This window comes from Tamandua tetradactyla, chromosome 6 (genome assembly GCF_023851605.1).
Source record: "Tamandua tetradactyla isolate mTamTet1 chromosome 6, mTamTet1.pri, whole genome shotgun sequence".
Taxonomy (NCBI): domain Eukaryota; kingdom Metazoa; phylum Chordata; class Mammalia; order Pilosa; family Myrmecophagidae; genus Tamandua; species Tamandua tetradactyla.
In genome coordinates, this window is record NC_135332.1 from 21,634,832 (window position 1) to 21,654,942 (window position 20,111).

General features: G+C 43.2%; 2 protein-coding genes across 2 annotated transcripts in view; both read left to right on the forward strand.

The window, feature by feature from the left end:
* RDM1 (RAD52 motif containing 1) overlaps positions 1 to 20,111 on the forward strand; it is a 144,453-nt gene that overhangs the window by 120,691 nt on the left and 3,651 nt on the right. Inside the window, 3 exon segments of the mRNA XM_077164063.1 lie at positions 5,778 to 5,863; positions 7,416 to 7,560; positions 14,623 to 14,694. Of these exon segments, the coding sequence (XP_077020178.1) occupies positions 5,778 to 5,863; positions 7,416 to 7,517 (188 nt within the window). The 3' untranslated portion in view covers positions 7,518 to 7,560; positions 14,623 to 14,694.
* The window catches only part of LOC143687258 (uncharacterized), a 100,266-nt gene continuing 88,027 nt past the window's right edge, over positions 7,873 to 20,111 (forward strand). Inside the window, exons 1-2 of the mRNA XM_077164062.1 lie at positions 7,873 to 12,369; positions 14,623 to 14,694. Coding sequence (XP_077020177.1) covers positions 7,973 to 12,369; positions 14,623 to 14,694 — 4,469 coding nt within the window. The 5' untranslated portion in view covers positions 7,873 to 7,972. The remainder of the gene's footprint in view (positions 12,370 to 14,622; positions 14,695 to 20,111) is intronic.

Consider the following 20,111-nt stretch of genomic DNA (forward strand, 5'->3'; position numbering starts at 1 on the left):
TTATGATAGTAAAACCTATTTTCAAGTGTAAAACCTATTTTACATTTCTCTTTCCAGTGAGGGCGAGCATCTTTCATGTATTTGTGAGCTGTTTGCTTTTCTTTTTCCATGAATGGGCTGCCATATGCTTTGTGCATTTGTCTTTTGGGTTACTGGTCTTTCCTGTTGATTTCTAGGAGCTTTTTCTGTATTAGGGAAAGTAGCTCTTTGTCTATCATATGAATTTTAATTTTCCTTCAGTTTGCCTTTTGACTTTGCCAGTGGTGTGACTTGGCCACAAAAGATTCTTAAAATACAGCTACATCATCAACTATACCAATCCTTTATGTTATTTAGATTTGAGTCTTTGTTAACAAAGAACTTTTATGACGTATAGAATTTTGCTCCAATTTTCTTCTTTGAGTAGTTTTATGGCTTATTATTATTATTTTTATATTTAAACCTTTAATCCTGTGGGGTTTATCCCAATGAACAGTGTCCCATCACCTTTTATGGACCAGTTCATCTGTCCCCCAGGATTGGTGATGACATTTTTAGCACATAGTGGCTCCTAGCTGTGTTGGGGTCTAATAGCAGCCTGTTTGCCTGTTTTTGCAGGTTCCCTCCAGATGCTGGGCTTCCAGAGGGGTGGAATTTATATGTCTTTGTTCACAGGGGCTTGAGTTGAGCTGTTGGAGTAACCCGCTGGGGGGTGGGTGGGGGTGGCCTCTGTCGGTAGGCCTGCGGGAAGGCCAGCCTAGCAGGAAGTACACCTCATATGCTCATGGCTCTGTCCTTTCCTTCTTGGCTTTCCCAGCCTTAAGGGTGGACAGTTCCTTGCCCACCTGTTTGGCTGTCCTTCAGCTCCTGGGGACAGGGGTTCTGGTACAAGAGCCCTCCTGCCTTCTCCCCTGGAGCCCCATGGTGGGCACAGTCTGCCCCAGGGGTGCCAGGTTCCAGTCTCTGCCTCAGATGCTCTTCCCTGGGCCAGCCAGGCCTTGCCCACCCACTACCCCAACCCCTGCTCTGCTAGGGCCCGAAGGCGGTTGCATTTGGAGAAGAAAGGAAGCAGGATATGTTTTAAGTTGACATGTTGCCACAATCCCCAGCCTCAGGCCTGAACTTAAAGGGCAAGAAATCATGTTGTCTGTGAGGATGGGTTGAGGGTTGGGGGCCAGGCTGGAAAAGCAAGTCTGTTTCCAGAGGAGCAGTAACGAACACCTCATATGATTCTAATGATGAGTCTGGAGGGTAATGAAAAAAATTTCGAGGGAATTTCGTTTTCACTTTTTATCATGAAAAGTTTCAAACTCATTGAAAAGTAAAAAGAATATTAAAATGAATAAAGTTACACCCATAACTTATATTTAACAAGTAACACTTATCTTGTTTGTTTTATCTTTTTCGTTGTCTTGAGGAATGATCAATTGGATATCATCATATTTCACCCCTAGAACTTCAACATGAATCTCTGAAAGAATGACATTTTCCTCCATAATCACCATATCATTATTGTATATACATAGATATAATTAATGTTAATCTCTTAATATCTAAAACTCAAACCACGGTCAAATTTCCCTAACTGTCCTAAAATGTGTCCCTCACAGCTGGTCTGTTTGAGCCAGGATCCAGGCAAGGACGATGCATTGCATTTAGTAGTCTCTTAAATCTCTGCTAAACCTCCCACCCTTTTCTGCGGCCAGGACACTGACTTGTTAAAGAAACCAGACCAGCTGTCCTGTACAATGTCTGCTCCAGAGTTGCCTGTTTGCTTCCTGTGTTCCTCTTATCCCTGTGTTAGCTGTGACCTGGTCACAGTTCAGGGAGGTCGAATCATCTGGACTCAGCGACAGAAGATGCCAGGGAAGCAAGAGGAGGCAAGGATGGCTCCAGGTCTCTGCTTGAGCAACAGAGACACTGAGATGGAGAGAAGGAGGAATGAATCTGGGCAGCAAGCAGGTATATTCGGTTTTGTCCATGTAGCTTTTGAGGTGTGCACCGGATGTGCAGGTGGGAACTTAAGGCAGACAGTTGACATATGAGCCCAGAGTCAGGCGTGTGAGTTGTTAACATAGAGCTGGTTGTGGAAACCACAGGACTGGGTGTGCTTCTCCAGGAGGTAAGGTGAGGAATAAAGACAAGACACCAAGCACTGGAGGTGAGCAGAGAGAATGGAGCCTGGGCCCGAAGAGCAGAGAAGGAGAAGGAAAACCCAGAAGATTCTGAGGCCTAAATACTGGCGAGAAGTCAGGCAATAAAGGGTGGAAAGTGGGTGTTGAATTTGTCATCGAGGAGGTTGTGAGCTGGGAGCCTGAAGATGGAGAGAACGTGGGCGCATGCAGTCCTTCCACGAGCTGGCTCTGAAAAGGGAAGAGGGGTAGAGAGTAAAGGGGGTGCAGAGCTGACTCCGGAGGAGAACTTTAGCTTTTTAAGGTGGAGAGACCTTGAGGGTGTTGAATGCCATAGAGACAAAAGCAGTCAGGAGGGAGGGGTTGGAGATTGAGGTGAGGAGGCAAGAGGCAGTGGGGCCCCCTGGGGCCCAGGTTGGGAGTGTGTGGACTTGGCCAGGAGGATCCTGTGTCCCTCCTAAGTGTCGGGTGCAGGAATGGTGGTGCAGATACGCTGGAGGGCATAGGCGGAAGGTGGCCGCGCCCTGGTCACATTTCCCACCTCCCTGGGTTGGCTCACAACCGTGACCTTCACTGGCCCCCGAGGGTCCTCGACAGACCATGTCCAGCTCCTCTTGTCGCCAGCAGGCCTCCTGGGTCTCTGCCAGCCTTATGCAGAAGCACAGAGGGTGTGAGCTGGGAAACGGGCCCCATGCCAGACCCCACCCCACCTTGCGGTGCAGGCCCAGCAGGCAGCCCCATGAAGTCACCCAGAGGCTGGGGACGGAATCTGGCGTCGCAGGTGCCCAGTCGAAACTCGAAAGCAGAAGTAGAGCCGTGCTTGCTTCTCCGTGTCCCCCATGGGTGTGGGAACACAGGGCCCCACTCGACTCTTTCACAGAAACCAGCCCTGTGAGTGGGGACAGACAGATAGCCCCATTCCATGGATAAAGGAATGGGGGCCCCAAGATACAGGGGTTGCCTGGTGAGAAGCTGGGAACAGAGTCTACACAAGAACCCAGAACTCGTGCTCTATTCTTTTCCTTTCCTTCTGTCCCAAACCCAAGAGAAGAGTCTCAACTCAAATGTCTGTGTTCAGAATCTCATGCCACACCCAGGTGGCGAGATTACCACTGACCCCAGGTGCCTGCGTTGGGCCACATGTCACAGTCACCTGAGGCGCCTTAAAATATTCCTTGCCCAGGCCCCAGCCCAAACCAGTTACTTCAGAGTCTCAGGGAGCTGGGCCAGGCATGGCTCCCCAGGATTCTGAGACTTCCAGGACCCTGCGGCAGGTCCTGCCATGTTCTCTGTGCCCTGTAGTGGATGGGTGGCCCAGGGCTGGGCAGGGCTGGAGAGAGAGAGGCCTGGTCTCGGTCCTCAGGGAGGTCGGAGGAAGGACGGGCCAGAACCAGTCCTGTCTTGTGTTCAGGGCTGAGCTCCTTGAGGCAAAGGTCACAACTCATTCCCACTCGCCCCTCCCCACCCCATCCCAGCCAGGCTCCGGGAGGCCACAAACGGACATCTTGTCTCGGCATCAGCCCCCAGTAATGAACAATCTGAGGGGGAAATCAAGAAACAAATTCCATTTACAATTCCAACCAAAAGAATAAAATATTTAGGAATAAATTAAAAAAAAAAGAAAAAAGAAATCTTCAACAAAATACTGGTAAAACCCAGAAAAAAACCCAGAAGCTTGCCATTCAGAAGGCTTTGTCAGATGCATTCCAGAAACTTTTGATTGTAGTTTTAGGTAAGACTTTCTTGATTGTCCTTGAATACTTCAGTTTCATTGAGAAATGAACTTATTTTGAAGTTATTTGTATGAAAATATGGATATCTAAAAGACTTTAGATGATACTTTCATTCACCAAACTCTTTCATGAATGATCTCAGATTTGTTCTTCAGGATAGCTGTGAGAAAAGTGACAGTAAATATTATTGTCCCCTCTTTGTAGATGTAAAATTACTTGCCTCAGTTCACACAGAAAGTTAATTGATCCAGGTCTTCTTTCTCAACTGCATGCAGAATGGTATAGTAATCATAAGTTTTGGAAATATGGATTTGAGTCCAGTCTCTGTCTCTGAGATTTTGAATGCATCTTTAGGCTTTAGAGCCAGAGAGGTTTGAAAGTATTTATGTCTTTAAGCCACAGTGTCCTCATCTGAAAAATGAGGTTAATAATACTACTTGCCTTGTAGGGATGTTTTAAAAGTAAATGAGTGGGGAAAAAAAAAAAAAAGTAAATGAGTGGAGGTGCAAGGATAGTTCAGTGGTAGAATTCTCGCCCCCCATGTGGGAGACCTGGGTTCGATTCCCGGTCCATGTACTTCCCAAAAAACAAACAAGCAAACAGAAATTCAACAGATGATACTGCAATAACTGGATACTCACATGGAAAAATAATGAAATATGACCCTGCCCTACAGCATAAAAAAAAAGTAAATGAAATGATGAATTAAGAAGCTTAGAACAATGCCTGGAACGTGGTAAGTAGAAAAATATGTTAACTAGTATTTTATCAATGCTGTTTTCCTGCTGAAGAGAAAGTCTATAATATTATGTTATTTGAATCAAGAATTCAGTTTCCCTTTTTATTGTTGACACTAACATGTTGGGTAAGTATATGCCTTGAGATATGATTCTTTTTTCTTTTTTTTGAAATTTTAAAATTAATTTTTAAATTAAAAAAATATATATTACAAGAAAGAGACACAAACATTCCCAACATATGATCGTTGAGATATGATTCTTATATAATAATCGACAGCTTTCATATGAGCCTATACACACCCTTAACAGTGGCCCTGTTGTTGAATGGCCAGTGTACCTCATAGACAAGACTGTTTCCCTAAAGGCAAACTAGAGCCACAAGGCTTTTTGGTCTAAGGAATTTTGAGTGTGTACAAGGGATACCTAGCTTCAAAGTCAGACCTTCACAGGAAAGGCTTGCCCAGGCTAGAAGGACAACGATTCTGTTCCCTGTTGAGTTTTATCATGGTATTACTCTTACAGGCTATGCCAAGTGAAAACTTCATGATGAGCAGAGAGCCTCTGAACAGAATTGCCCCCCTGCTTCACAGCCCTGTAGGCTTAGAGACTGATATATCCTAATCAAGTCATCAGAGAAGCTGATTTGCTTTAAGAGATGGCCCTCGATTGGTCTCAGGTGAGGCCTTCCACCCTGGTCAGGCTTTCTACCCTGCACAGCCTTTCCTGCGAAAGTCTGACTTCCCTGGTCATCAGGTAGAATCTCCATCAATTGTCAACTCTGAGTAACAACCTTGAAGAACCAAATGATTGTGTTGTTTACCTTCCTTTAATATGCTAAGATACACTCCTTAGCCCCTTACTTTGAATGCGAAGTACTTTAGTACATTGATCTCTCCCAGTTTTGAATTCACCTTGACCCCCACTTAATGCCTTACTATTTAATCATATTATGACCGAACATTTTTCTTTCAGTTTTTACTTCCTGTGTCATTATTCCTACCTTATCCTCTATGTTTAAGCTGAACAAGCAGTATTGATATTTAATAAATGTGGTTATGATAAAAACAAGTATGAGATGAGGAAGGACTCTTCTGCTTTTAGAAACCAAAAGAGGTGCAATTTTGGGGTGCTACCGTTGTACAGGAAGTTTTAGAGTAAGAATAATTCTGAATTGATCCGTAACTTTATTGCAGAAAGTGGTAAAATAGCTGTGGAATACGGACCCAGTGAAGAGATCATAGGTGCCAAAACCGAGGAGGAACTACAGGATTTAATTCAAGTATGTGGAGATAAAAGCTCAAGGGTTACATAAATAGTGTAGCCATAATTTAAAATAGTCAGTATGCACAGTTGGCTCGCTGTCATCCTTAGGGAAGTGTGAAACTCTGAAACTGCTTTTGAGTGCCAGGAATTCCTGAGGCTTTTCCTGAAGACCTGGCCCTTGGCTCTGACCCCTTATGTGAAATTTGGAGAGCAGAATTAAGGACCATCAGAGTACTCTGCAACTGTAGATACAGGAGAGGGGTTATTCTCCCCCTCCAGTGATTAGGGATGCTTGGTTGCTTGACCACAGGCCTTTTAGAACTCATCTCAAACCAGGATCCCAGGGACTTGGGAACAAAGTAACTATGGCCTCAAGTGTGATTATGCTACAGCTTTTTAAAAATATTAATCCTTTCAAATAAGACACATTACCTAGAGGTCAGCATTTCACATGTATCTTCTAAGAAATGAAATGGTTTTGCTAAAGAACCTTTTTTGTAAATCAGTTATATGAATTCCCTTAATTTGAGGTTAAAATACCAAAGTAATTTAAAAACAACAACAAAAAATACCAAAGTAATTTCTAAAAGAAGTGTTCATTACTTACTACCTATAGGATGTTTTCATAAAAAAAATAAAGCTAGGAGTAGAAAAGTGTGTTTCCTATCAGCAGGAACTTAATTTGGGGGCTAGATTGTTGCTGATTTAACTCACTCCAGAGTTGTGATGAGTTTTATTTTGAAGTAGAGACAGTAGAATAAGACAAGGTGGTTCTGTTCTAAAAAAAGTGTTTGAAGATTTTTCCATGTAAAATAATTATTTTAATTCAATTTAATTAAAACCAGTCAAGGAGATGTCAAGCTTTGCCAGGATTGGACTTTAAGAAGTCTGGTCTCCTGTGAAATATGAGAGGAAGGGACTCAGCAGTGATGCTTTAAGATTTCAGAAACCTGACTATAACCAAAGATTCATCCCTAAACGAAACAAATCTTGAAATCGGTTCAGAATTAAAACCATAACTATATGCCAAGTCATGTGCTAGGTCTTAGAAATAAGAAAATGAAGCCCATTCTCACTGAGTTTTCATGCGAGGAGGTGTGCTAGGTAATATACAAGAAAGTAAATACAATAGATTATAAAAAGGGCCGTAAAGTAAAAAAAATTGGGTGCTAGTAATAAGAGTATTTCAAGAAAATTCTTTAACATGCTGGCTTTATCATCCTAAGTGTCTTCTCCATGTGCACATGGAAGGTAGATTTCTGTAAAGTGGGGTTGTTAACTCTAGATTAATGGCTGGGTGAAGCAAAGGTGGGATTAGAGGAAGTTTTCCCATGCCAGTGTAAAATCCTATGTACTCTTCCAACCCAATTGCCCATCCCCTAAAGTTTCCTGCAGAAACTTTGGAATCATCACCAATTAGTGATAGTCCCTACCACTCTATTATAGAACATTAACAATCTAACAAGGAACAAAGAGGATACTGAGAAATGAGAAGAAATAGCAACATTTTAGAATAAAGTAACCATAATGTGTGTTTATTGCCACATTAAAGGGTATTCATTTTGCAGGTCAGTTGCTTTGCTTGGACACAGTATGCACGAGGGGAAGAAGAATGTCTCTCGGTTTTCAGTTTGGAGCAAGAAGAGTTCGGGCTGCTAAAAACCGACTAGAACTTTTGAATATTCAGGAAAGACTGTGCCCATTGCTTCGTTGGCAAGTACTACCCGCTCCTGCCCATGCTACTGGAATGAGTGTCGGGGTGGTGGTGGGGGAACTAAGTGTCTGTGGCTTAAATCCTGCCTTGCTGCAGGGGGTAAGACATGGCAGCAGACAATTCCATTTGTAGGGGGAAGGGAGCCTTGCACCATAGTGCTTGTGGGACCACGGGCTCGCCTTGGTGGTGTGGGACCAGTCTCTGCCCGAGCTAAATAAAGGTGTCGTAAATAAAGGTGTCGTAAACAAAGGTGTCGTAAATAAAGGGTGGGTCACGAGGTGGGGGGCGGGGCGCGCGGTTGCTAAAGGTGTGCGTGCGTCACAGGCTGCCATAAAGGTTCAGCTACCGCTCAGGTTGCCGGTACTGTGCCTTACTCGCCTGGGTTCCTGTGTCCCGGAGCCTCCGCGTGTCATGTTGCTGTTGCGCCTTTGGGCGCTACAGCTCCTCCTCACACTGCAACCACTTTGTCTGCTGGTCCAGGAGGTTCAGCCTCCGGGGCCAGCCCTGGAGCCAGTCCAGGTGACCTCTGACCGCCCAGGGCCCACTGAACCCTGGTCTTTGCTATCCCGCCGTTTCCCACCTGAATCGCCCCGTGCAGTTACACCCCCACCCAAGCCAGGAGGCTTTGGCTACCTGGGGTCCTCGGCTCCTGGCCACGTGTTGGCTCAACCTCAGGAAATCACGGAGACTTTGGTTCCACTCCTGGACACGGATTCAGCTCTAGAGCTGCCTCCAGGGCCTGATCAGTTTGCTCTTCCTCTTCGGGATCAGAATGACAACCTAACTCCGCGCCAAAAGTTCCCCGAGGCAGATCCAATGTTAGACTGGGTTCAGAATCAGGCCCTTGCTATGCCTCCTCAACTCAAAAGTAGGATTCACACTCCATATCTGAATCAGGCTGAAGATCACCAGTCATATGAAATACTTGATCCATTTCTAAAGGACGATCAAAATTCAAAACCAGCTAAGTTAATTGTGTCACCCTCAAACCTGAAGAAAGATGCAGCTCAGCATCATCAGCTTACTAAAGTTGTTGTTGGAAATTCAGATCAATTAGCTCCCAAATCTCAAGACCAATCCTACGAGCCTGATCTAGATCCAAGTCTGGACATATTTTATCCTCCAGACCACCTACCTTCGGAATTCCTAGACCACCTAGATCAGATGCCAGAGCCCCCTGAGGAGGCTGAACCTTCTCCACACCGGCCAGATATCCTAACTCAGCATCTAAAACCCAATGAGGTGGAACAATCTCAGATTCAACAGGAAGTCCCAGTTCAATATCCAGAGCCACCTGAAAAAGTAGAACCAGCCCAGCAGGAGGACTTACTTCATTCTTTGGACACCCCTGAGGAAGCTGAACCACCTCCAGTCCAGCTGGAGGCCCCAGCACAGACCTCAGAGATTCCTGAGGAAGATGAACCTCCTCTAGTCCAGTCACAGTCCCCACCTCACTCTCCAGAGGTACAAAAGGAGGTTGTCGAACAACCACCAGAGCATCATGTGGTGACTGTTAAGCGTCCAGATCAGAATGAAGCTCAACATTCAAATGAGTCCAATGTCACACGTAAGCCTGCAGATCTAGAGCTCACCATAACTCCAGAAACCACTAAGATTGGAACTTCTCCAACAGAGCAAGAGGCCCCAGCTCAGCCTCCAGAATACAGTGAAGAGATAGGAACTGCTCCAGGTCATCAAGAGGAGCCATCTCAGCCTCCACAGCCCCCTGAGGAGGTTGAACGGTCTTCATTTCATCAGGAAAACTCAGCTCAGTCTGCAGAGCCTCCTGAACAAATTGAATCTGTTCCAGTTCAGCAGGACTCAGCTCAGTCTCCAGAGCTGCCTGAAGAGGTTGAACCATTTCCAGCCAACCAGGAGAGTACAGGTCCCGAGTCCCCTATGGGGGTTATAACTCAAGCTCCAAGTCAGGGTTCAGCTCATTACTCAAACTTGCCAAATGATACATTTAAACCTGGAGATATACTGATTACCATAACTCCAGAGCCCACTACGGAGGTTGAACCTTCTCCAAGCCAGCAGGAGACTCCAGCTCAACCATCAGAATCCCCTGAGGCAGCTGAACCTCCAATCCTGCAGGAAGGCCCAACTCAACCTCTAGAACCATGGGAGGATGGTGAACCTTCTCCAGGCCAGCAGGAGGCCCCAGTTCCACTGCCAAAGCCTCCAAAAGAGCCCTCTCCAAATCAACAGGAGGAACAAGCTCAGTCTCCAGAGCCTCCTGGGGAGTTGGAGTCATCTCCAGTTCAGCCAGAGGCACCAGCTCAGCCTCCAAAACCTCCTGAAGAAGCTGAATATCCACAGTTTCAGCTGCCACAACCTCAGCATTTAGACTTGCCCGATGTTACAGTTAAGCCTGTAGATCTAGTGCTTACAATAACTCCTGAAGCCACTACAGAGATTGCACCTTCTACTACCCAGCAGGAAGCCCCAGCTCAGCCACCAGAGCCTCCCGAGGAGAGTGAACCTTCTCCAGTCCAGCAGGAAGTCCCAGCTGAGCCTCCAGAGCCTTCTAAGGAGGTTGAGGCTTCTCCACTCCAGCAGGAGGCCCCAGATCTGCCTCCAGAGACTCCTGAGAAGGTAGAAGTTCCTCCAGCTCAGGAGGTGACCTCATATCCACCTCCAGAACCCTCTAAGGAGGTTGAACCTTCTCCAGTACAGGAGGCACCAGCTCAGTCACTGGAGCCTGCTAAGGAGGTAGAACCTTCTCCAGCCCTGCTAGAGGCCCCAGGTCACCCTCCACAGCCCACTGAGAAAGATGAGGCATTTCCCATTAAACAGGAGACCCCAGCTCAGCTTCCAGAGCCTTCTCAGGAGGTTATAGTTCAACCTCCAGAATATCATGAGGAGACCCTTCCACCTTCAAGTCAGGATCAACCTCAGCCTTCAAACTTAACCTTTGTCACAGTTAAACCTGTGGACCTGGAGGTTACCATGACTTCAGAACAACCTACAGAGTTTGAACAACTTACTGCCTTACAGGAGATTACAACTCCTCCAGATCTTGAAATGACACTTCCACCTCTAGACCAACTTCAGGCTCAGCCTCCTAACCTGACTGAAGCCACAACTAAACCTTTGGACCTGGAACTTGCCATAACTTCAAAATCCTCTATGGAGGCTGAAAATGCTGTTGCTCAGGAGGAGACTACAGTGCCTTCTCCAGAGCTCCCTGGAGTGACATCTTCATCTTCAAAGCAAATTCAGGCTCAGCATCCAAACATGAGTGAAGTCACAATCCAACCTTTGGACCTGGAACTTACCATAACTCCAGAACCCAATACAGGTAGTGGACCATCAGCCATGCTGGAGGCCACTACTCAGTCTCCAGAGCCATCTAAGGAGGTTATAGCTCAACTTCCAGTGTATCATGAGGTGACAGTTCCACCTCCAAGTCAGGGTCAAATTCAGCATTCAAACTTGTCCAGTGTCACGCTTACACCTGTAAACCTGGGGGGCACCATAACTCCAGAACCTACAATGGAGGTTGAACATGCTGCTGCTCAGGAGGAGACTACAGTTTCTTCTCCAACACACTCTCAAGTGATATTTCCACCTCCAAACCAGATTCAGTCACAGCATCCAAACCCTACAGGAATCACAGTTAAACCTGGGAATCTGGAGCTTACTCTAACACCACAATCCAATATGCTGGTTGTGCCTTCTCCATCCAAGCAGATGCACTCAACTCTGCATCCAGAGTCTCCCCAGGAGATTAAAATTCAACCTTCAGAACATCATGAGGTGACAGTTCCCCCTGCAAGTCAAGATCAAACTCATCATTCAAACTTTCCCAATGTCACAGTTAAATCTGTAGAACAGGAGGTCACCTTAACTCCAGAACCCACAACAGAGGTTGAACATTCCACTGTCCTGCAGAAGACTACAGCTCCTTTTTCATCACACTCTCAGGTGACATTTCCACCTGCAGATCAGATTCATTCTCAGCATCCGAACCTAACAGAAATCACAGTTAAACCTGGGAATCTGGAGCTTACTGTAACTCCACAACCCAGTATGCTGGCTGAATCTTCTCCAACCAAGCAGAAGTCTCCGATTCAGTTTCCAACACCACATAAGGAAGTTGTAGCTCAATCTCCAGCACATCGTGAGGTGACAGTTCCATCTCCAGGTCAGGATCCAGTTCAGCATTCAAACTTTCCCAGTGTCACAATTAAACCTGTAAATCTGGAGGGCACCGTAACTCCAGAACCCACAAAAGGGGTTGAACATTCCACTACAGCTCCTCCAAAGCTTACTGAGGAAACACTTCCACCACCAGATAAGTTTTGGGATTTGCATCCAAACCTGATTAAAGACATACCTCAACCTTTGGTTATAGAGCATTCCGTAACTCAGCCCCCAAGGTCATCTGAAGCAGGTGTTCCTCCAAATACTCCATATTCAGTGGCACAGTCTATAAATTATCCTCCAGAAAAGGTGCAGACGGGCTTACCTGAGCATCGGGGACCAAATGTCACTGTAAATTACACCCCAGAAAAGACACATACAGGTTCAACTGTACAACAGGAACAGATGGACTCCGTGGATGACTCCTTAGAGGAGGCACAGATGGGTTTCACTGTAAAACAGAAACAGACTGTCACTGCAGATTCCTCCCCAGAAAAGGCACAGACAGAGGAACAGAACATCACCACAACTATCAATATATGTGAGCTCTGTACCTGCAAAAATGAGACACTGTCCTGTTCTGGTCTGAGCCCATGGCAAAGACTCCACAGAATCCCTGTGCCAGAGCCCAGCACCTACAATGGCACCTTCACCATCTTGTAAGAATTGCCTTTACTCTTTTAGCCTCTGTACCCTGCCTAATGTAGCAGCCCCTTCAATGTCTTCCTGAGCCTTCTTCATCTCCCCAACCCATGTTGGCGTACTGTCTGTTTTTACCTTTTCTCTGCAACTTTTCCTTATCCGCATTCTTCTTTTTACTATTGTACCCTCTTCTTCAGTCTTTTGTGATTGCCTATTTTATTTTTCCTTACCATTTTTATTTAGCCCATCTTTTCATGCCTTAGCCTCTGTTTTGCTCCTATTTATTTTTCCATCCTCTTATGGGAGCATGTCCTTCTCCCCACCTCATTGCTAATTATACAGCAAAGTGGTTAAAAGCAAAAATTCTGAATCCAAACTGCCAGGGTTTGAACCCAGTTCTGTCATTTATCAGCCTTATAATCTTAAGCAAGTTATTAAGCTCTGTGCAAAATGGAGATTATAGTAGTAGTTACTGTTCTTTGGATGGTTGTGGGATTTAAATGAGTTAATCTCCATTAAGCTCTGTGCAAAATGGAGATTATAGTAGTTACTATTCTTAGGATGGTTGTGGGTTTTAAATGAGTTAATGTATGTAAAGCACTTACATCATCACCTACCTAGCATATATGTAAATGTTAGCTGTTTATCATTATTATTATTGTTATTTGATTGCTAAGTTATGCCCAAACGTTCTTTGTTCATGGCTTTATATATATATATATACAGCAGCTATTAGGTGTCTTACCGAGGGCTAGATTCTGTGGGAACCACAGATGTATAAGATATTGTCTCAGGAACCTGACAACAATAGGTGGGAAGAAAGGAATATGCATAAAAAGGGAAGTGATATGTAATTAAGTACTAAAGGAGATGCAGACCATAGGTGCTGTAATTCAAAATCTAATCACCCAGCTGAGCAGAAAAAACTGCAAGGACAAAACTTAGCATGGGTTCAAAGAGAGAAAAATAGGGAGTACTACCAAGGCAAAGCCTCCAGGAATAATCAGGATTTAGTAGACTGATCTAGCTGCAGAGAGTTGGGTTAGGAAGCAATGAAAGATAAGATTATGAAAAATTTTCTTAGGAGGTTGACAGTTATGCTATCAGATATGGAGGACCATTAAAAGTTTTCAAACAAGGAGGATGATTTAAAAATCCATATATAGAGCAACCTAGAGAGAGGAAAGCTTGATTTTTGGAAACCAAATAGCTCTAACAACATCTAGGAGTTAAGTAAAAAGTGGTTGAATCAGAGGGGTTATGATAGGAATGAAAAGAAAATCTTGGGAGTACTACAAAGGGAGAATAGGCAGGATTTGGTAATTGACTAGGGGGAGTTGGGGGATAGGGTAAACAGAAAAAGAAATGACTCCAGTATTTCTGTATTAGGTGATTAGGAGAATGATGGTGGTATAGCAGTTGGAAATGTAGCACTCAGGAAGGAGAGCCAGTGTGAGGGACATGAGTTTGGTTTTAGGCCTTTTTTATTGGTGAGCATAAAGCAACTAGAGGCCAAAGATAAAGATTGAGGGTTATCCACAGAGTTAGTGGGTTACAACTGAATCTCAGGCATTTAAACTTCTCTTAAACACGTCATTCATAGTTACATTCCCAGTATATTGAAAGAAAAAAGTCGTGGATGTATATGGGATAAATGAAAGTGAAAGCTCCCTTGCTGCTTCTCCTTCCCACCCTCTTCCCTGCCACCCATGAGATCATTTATGTTACTATTTTGTTGTGTCCTTCAGATCTTTTCCTTTGCATTGACATATGTATATGTTTTTGTATGTATGTTTTCCCTAATTAGGTAATACTTGACTCCTTGCTCAATGATTTGCACTTTTCTAAGCATTATGTCTAAGAGATTTTTCCACATCAGTATATAGTCTCTCTAATTTCTAATTGTCCTTATCTTGCCAAAACCTAGGGAAGTTTGAACAGATGGCAATTTGTCAACGTTTTGGTGTTTCCTGGCATGTGGTTTCTTTATACTTATTTGTTGATAATGACAAAGGAGAAGAAATTAGAAGAATATGACGTTCAGGTTCTGAAGAGCAGCCTTATCATTTGTACCATGGGCCCCACAGTATTTCTTTATTAATTGCGCAAATTTGGAAGCTTCCATCTGTGGAAGTTGAAATGTAGAAATTGGAAAACTGGTATTTTCTGCATTAAACACATTTCTCATGAGCTTGCCATCTTTATACTTTTTCTTTTCGTTCTTTTCCTAACTGTTCAAGGATATGAATCATATCTGTGTTTCTTCACAGAAATTTCCAAGGAAACTCTATCTCTTACATTGATGAAAATACATGGAAGGCATACCGTTGGACTGAGAAACTGTGAGTATATTCTCTGCAAATGTGAATACAGAAAACTTACTGCATTGTAAGATTCTTCTTGGTCCAGAATTTGAGGCCAATACCTCTGAGAAAAGGTATTCACCCTCCACCCCCACCTCATATCCAAAATCAACCTCTATCGATTGCAATTTTATGGTTATTTTAACAATTAAATTTGGTAGACCATCTTTAAAGTAAGAAAGAAACATTTTAAATTTGTTTTTCATTAAAAAAGTAAAACAGTTATATTCCCAGTGTATAGAAAGCAAATAACAGATGTAGTAAAAATCTTTCTTGTCCCTCAATTCCCCCCCCACCAAGGTAACCATTACTCTTTTTTTAATTAATTATTATTATTATTATTTTTACATGGGCACACACCGGGAAACGAACCTGGGTCCTCTGGCATCAGAGGCAAGCATTCCTGCCTGCTGAGCCACCGTGGCCCGCCCTGATTAATTTTTTATTTACAATACATAACCACATACAAACACATTCTTACCACATGATGATTCCATTCTTGTTATATAATCAATAACTCACACTATCATCACATAGTTGTATATTCATCATCATGATCATTTCTTAGAACATCTGCATCAATTCAGAAAAAGCAATAAAAAGAAAACAGAAAAAAATTCATACATACCATACCCGTTACCCCTCCCCTTCACCTATCACTAGCACTTCAATCTACTAAATTTATTTTAACATTTGTTCCCCCTATTATTTATTTATTTTTAATCCATATGTTTTACTTATCCGTCGATAAGGTAGACAAAAGGAGCATCAGACAAAAGGCTCTCACAACCACACGGCCACACTGCGACAGCCATATCATCATACAATTATCTTCAAGAAACATGGTCACCGGAGCACAGCTCCACATTTTCAGGCAGTTCCCTCCTGCACCTTAACTAAACAGGTGATATCTATTTAATGCATAAGCATAACCTCCAGTATAACCTCTCACCTCTGGAATCTCCCAGCCACTGACACTTTATTTTGTCTCATTTTGCTCTTCCTGCTGTTTGGTCGAGAAGATTTTCTCAATCCCTTGATACTGAGTTCCAGCTCATTCTAGGATTTCTGTCCCACGTTGCCAGGAAGGTCCACACCCCCAGGAGTCACGTCCCATGTAGAGAGTGGGAGGGCAGTGAGTTTGCTTGTTGTGTCGGCCGAGAGAGAGAGGCTACACCTGAGCAACAGAAGAGGTTCTCTTGGGGATGACTCTTAGGCCTAATTTTAAGTAGGCTTAGCCTATCTTTTGCAGGATTAAGTTTCATAAGAACAAACCCCAAGATTGGAGGCTCGGTCTATTGCTTTGGCTGTCCCCACTGCCTGTGAGAATATCTGGAATTTTCCACTTGGGGAAGTTGAATTTTCCCCCTTTCTCACCATTCCCCCTAGGGGACTCTGCAAACACTTTCCTATTCATTGTTCAAATCGCTCTGGGATTTATCTGGGCATCACTCTGGACAGACCTCCAAAATCTCATGCCCTGTGCAAGGTTCCAGTTACTATGGTGTTCGATTAAGCTGTCCACATAAGTTATATTAGGAAATGTACTAGTCAAAATGTAAGTTTTGTACCAAATAAACATTTTTTGCTTTAGTCTCACGCATAAGGTGAGATTTTAAAATATTAATTACCATCTATTTTCAGTACCCTGCAGTAATGACATTCCTTTGTTCTTCCTCATGCAAAAACATTTTTATAATTTGTACATTTAGTCATTATTATTATGCACTCTAGGCATTCCTAGATTATACCATCTCAATCTTTAACATCTATCTTTCTTTCTGATTTCATTTATGCCCCCAGCCCTCATCCCTCTATTATTCTCACATGCAGCTTCATTCACTGTTTTAACATAATTGTATTACAGTTAGGTAGTATTGTGCTGTCCATTTCCGAGTTTTTATATTCAGTCCTGTTGCACAATCTGTATCCCTTCAGCTCCAATTACCCAATATCTTACCCTTTTTCTGTCTCCTGGTGTCTCTGTTACCAACAAAATATTCCAAGTTTATTCACTAATGTCAGTTCATATCAGTGAGACCATACAGTATTTGTCCTTTTGTTTCAGGCTAATCTCACTCAGCATACTGTTCTCAAGGTCCATCATGTTGTTACATACTTCATAACTTTATTCTGTTTTACAGCTGCATAATATTCCATCGTGTGTATATGCCACAGTTTGTTTAGCCAGTCATCTGTTGATGGACATTTTGGCTGTTGCCATCTCTTTGCAATTGTAAATAATGCTGCTATAAACATTGGTGTGCAAATGTCCATTTGTGTCCTTAGCCTCATGTCCTTTGAGTAGATACCTAGCAATGGCATTGCCGGCTCATATGGCAATTCTATATATTCAGCTTTTTGAGGAACCGCCAAACTGCCTTCCACAGCAGTTGTACCATTTGACATTCCCACCAACAGTGAATAAGTGTGCCTCTTTCTCCACATCCTCTCCAGCACTTGTCATTTTTTGTTTTGTTGATAAGGGCCATTCTGGTGGGTGTAAGATGGTATCTCATTGTGGTTTTGATTTGCATTTCTCTCATGGCCAGGGAAGTTGAGCTTCTCTTCATGTGCCTTTTGGCCATTTGTATTTCCTCTTCTGAGAAGTGTCTGTTCAAGTCTTTTTCTCATTTTGTAATTGGGTTGGCTGTCTTTTTGTTGTTGAGTTGAACAATCTCTTTATAAATTCTGGATACTAGACCTTCATCTGATATGTCGTTTCCAAATATTGTCTCCCATTGTGTAGGCTGTCTTTTTACTTTCTTGATGAAGTTCTTTGATGCACAAAAGTGTTTAATTTTGAGGAGTTCCCATTTATTTATTTATTTCTTCAGTGCTCTTGCTTTGGGTATAAGGTCTATTGTTTTTGCAAACTTTTGATTTGAACTTTTTGTTCATCTCTTGCCTTCTTCGTATCCTCCCTCAATTCATTGATTTGATTTTTGATGAGGTTTCCCATGTCTCTTCGAGCATTCTGAATTGTTTCAACGCCTGTATCTCATTTGAATTGTTGGTTTGTTCCTTTGACTGGGCCATATCTTCAATTTTCCTAGTGTGATTTGTTACTTTTTGCTGACGTCTAGGCATTAATTACCTTAATTAGTTTATTCTGGAGATTGTTTTCACTTCTTTTACCTAGGGTTTTCCTGCTGAATGAATTTGTTGTCTCTCTGTTCTTTGACATTCAGTTCAGCTTTTTCTGGACCTCTAGCTTAGGTTTTGTTTAACAGAGGAGAAATTTTCAGTTCTTGTTTTCTTGTTTCTTGCCCTGCCTGTATGGTGCCTTTTTTTCCCCTTAGGATGTCTACTTAGGTATTATAGACCCCAGTCAGATTTTCCCAGACCAAACTGGCTTCCTCTCAGGAGGAGTCACCTGTGTCAGTTTTCCCTGAGGGTGAGACCCAGCAGGTTGACAGACTTTCCTATGAAGCCTCTAGACTCTGTGTTTTTAGGAAAAACATCCTGCCCAGTATGTGGCACTTATCTGCCTGCAGGTCCCACTGGCATAAGGTGATGTGGTGCCTTTAATTCAGCAGACTCTCCCTGGTGGGTGTATGGTGGAGACAGAGGAGAGGTTGAAGGCTGGCTTTAATCACTTTAGTTTTCCAGACCCCGGGGTCTGAATTCCTTGAGGGAGGGATTCCACCTGAGCTGGGCCCTACGCCTCTCCTGGGGAAGGCACAGGCTCCAGACAAGCTCTCAGACAAGTTAATTCTGCTCTTTCTGGGGCTGTTGAAGTCTGAGAAGGCTTGCAGTTGTATGGAAAGAGCAGTCAAGCCGTAGAAACGCAGCCACGAAAAAAAAAGAAAAAAGAAAAATCCTTTTCAGAGCAGGAACCCCATTCATTGGGTTTGACAATCAAGACCTTTAGTTGGTACGTTGCTCTGTGTATCTCCAAGTCCTATGTGTCCCCCTCTTTCCTTCAAGCCTAGACCCTTTCAAGTATTTTTTTTTTTCTTTTTCCGTAAGTCCTACCTCCTCTGTGCTGGACAAAAGCCAGGAACTTCCATTTATACTGGAGGTTCAGCTGAGCTGGGGGCCTGTTTCTAGTAGTCAGAATTTGTTAATTAATTCCACGAACTGGAGCTTGGCGGAGCTCAGCCCCTTGCTGTTAGTAAGGTCTCTTTCCTTTCCCCTCTGGGAAGCAGCCTGTGGGGGAGGGGTGCTGTATGATTTCAGTCTTTTAAATTTATTGAGATTTGTTTTGTTACCTAGTACATGATCTATCCTAGGGAGCGACCCAATACACTTGAGAAGAATGTGTATTCTGCTGTTGTTCAGTAAAGTGTTCCATAAATGTCTGTTATGTCTAGTTGGTTTATAGTATTGCTCATGTTTTTTCTTTCCATATTGATCTTTGGCCTAGATGTTAAATCCATTATTGAAAGTGATGTATTGAATTCTCCAACTATTAATGTGGAACCATTTAATTCTCCTTTCAAATCTGTCAAAATTTGATTCCTGTATTTTGGGTCTCTGCTGTGAATTGCATATATATTTAAAGTCTTAAATTATCTTGATGAGCTTACCATTTTATTAATATATAGTATTCTTCTTTATCCCTTGTAACTTCTTTATCCCTTAAAATCTATTTTACCTGTTATTTGTATAGACATTCCGACTCTCTTCTGTTACTGTTTGTATGGAATATTTTTTCCATCATTTTACTTTCAGCCTACATTTGTCTTTGAATTTAAGGTAAGTCTCTTGTAACAACATATATGTTTCAATTTGCTAAAGTTGTGGGAATGCAACATACCAGGAATGGTTTGGCTTTTACAAAGGGGATTTATCAAGTTACAGATGAACAGTTCTAAGGCCATGGAAATGTCCAAATTATGGTATCCAGAGAAAGATACCTTGATTCTGAAGAAAGGCCTGCAGCATCTGGGGTTCCTCTGTCACATGGGAAGGCATGTGGCTGGCATCTGCTCATCCTTTGTTCCTAGGATGTTGCTTTCAGCCTCTGATTCCAGTGCCTTACTCTCTGAGCTTCTGTGGATCCTTGTTTGCGCCTCTGACATCACCTCTCTGCACTCTCTGTGCCTTGCAGGTTCACTCTTAGTGTCTCCAGGGTGTTTTTCTCTCTGGGCTCTGTATCAGCTCTATCCACTTGTCTCTGGGTGTTTATTTTCTCTAAATGTCTCTGAGCATTCTCTGTCTTCTTATCCTCTCACAAAGTACTCCAGTAAAGATGATTAAGACCTACCTTGAATTGGGTGGGTTACATCTCCATGGAAACAACCTAATCAAAAGGTTCTCCCACAATAGGTGTGCTACTCCACAAGAATGGATTAGAAGAACATGGCTTCTCTGAGGTACATAACAGTTTCAAAACAGCACAGTATACTTGGTTTATACTTCCTTATCCATTCTACCAATCTCTGTCTTTT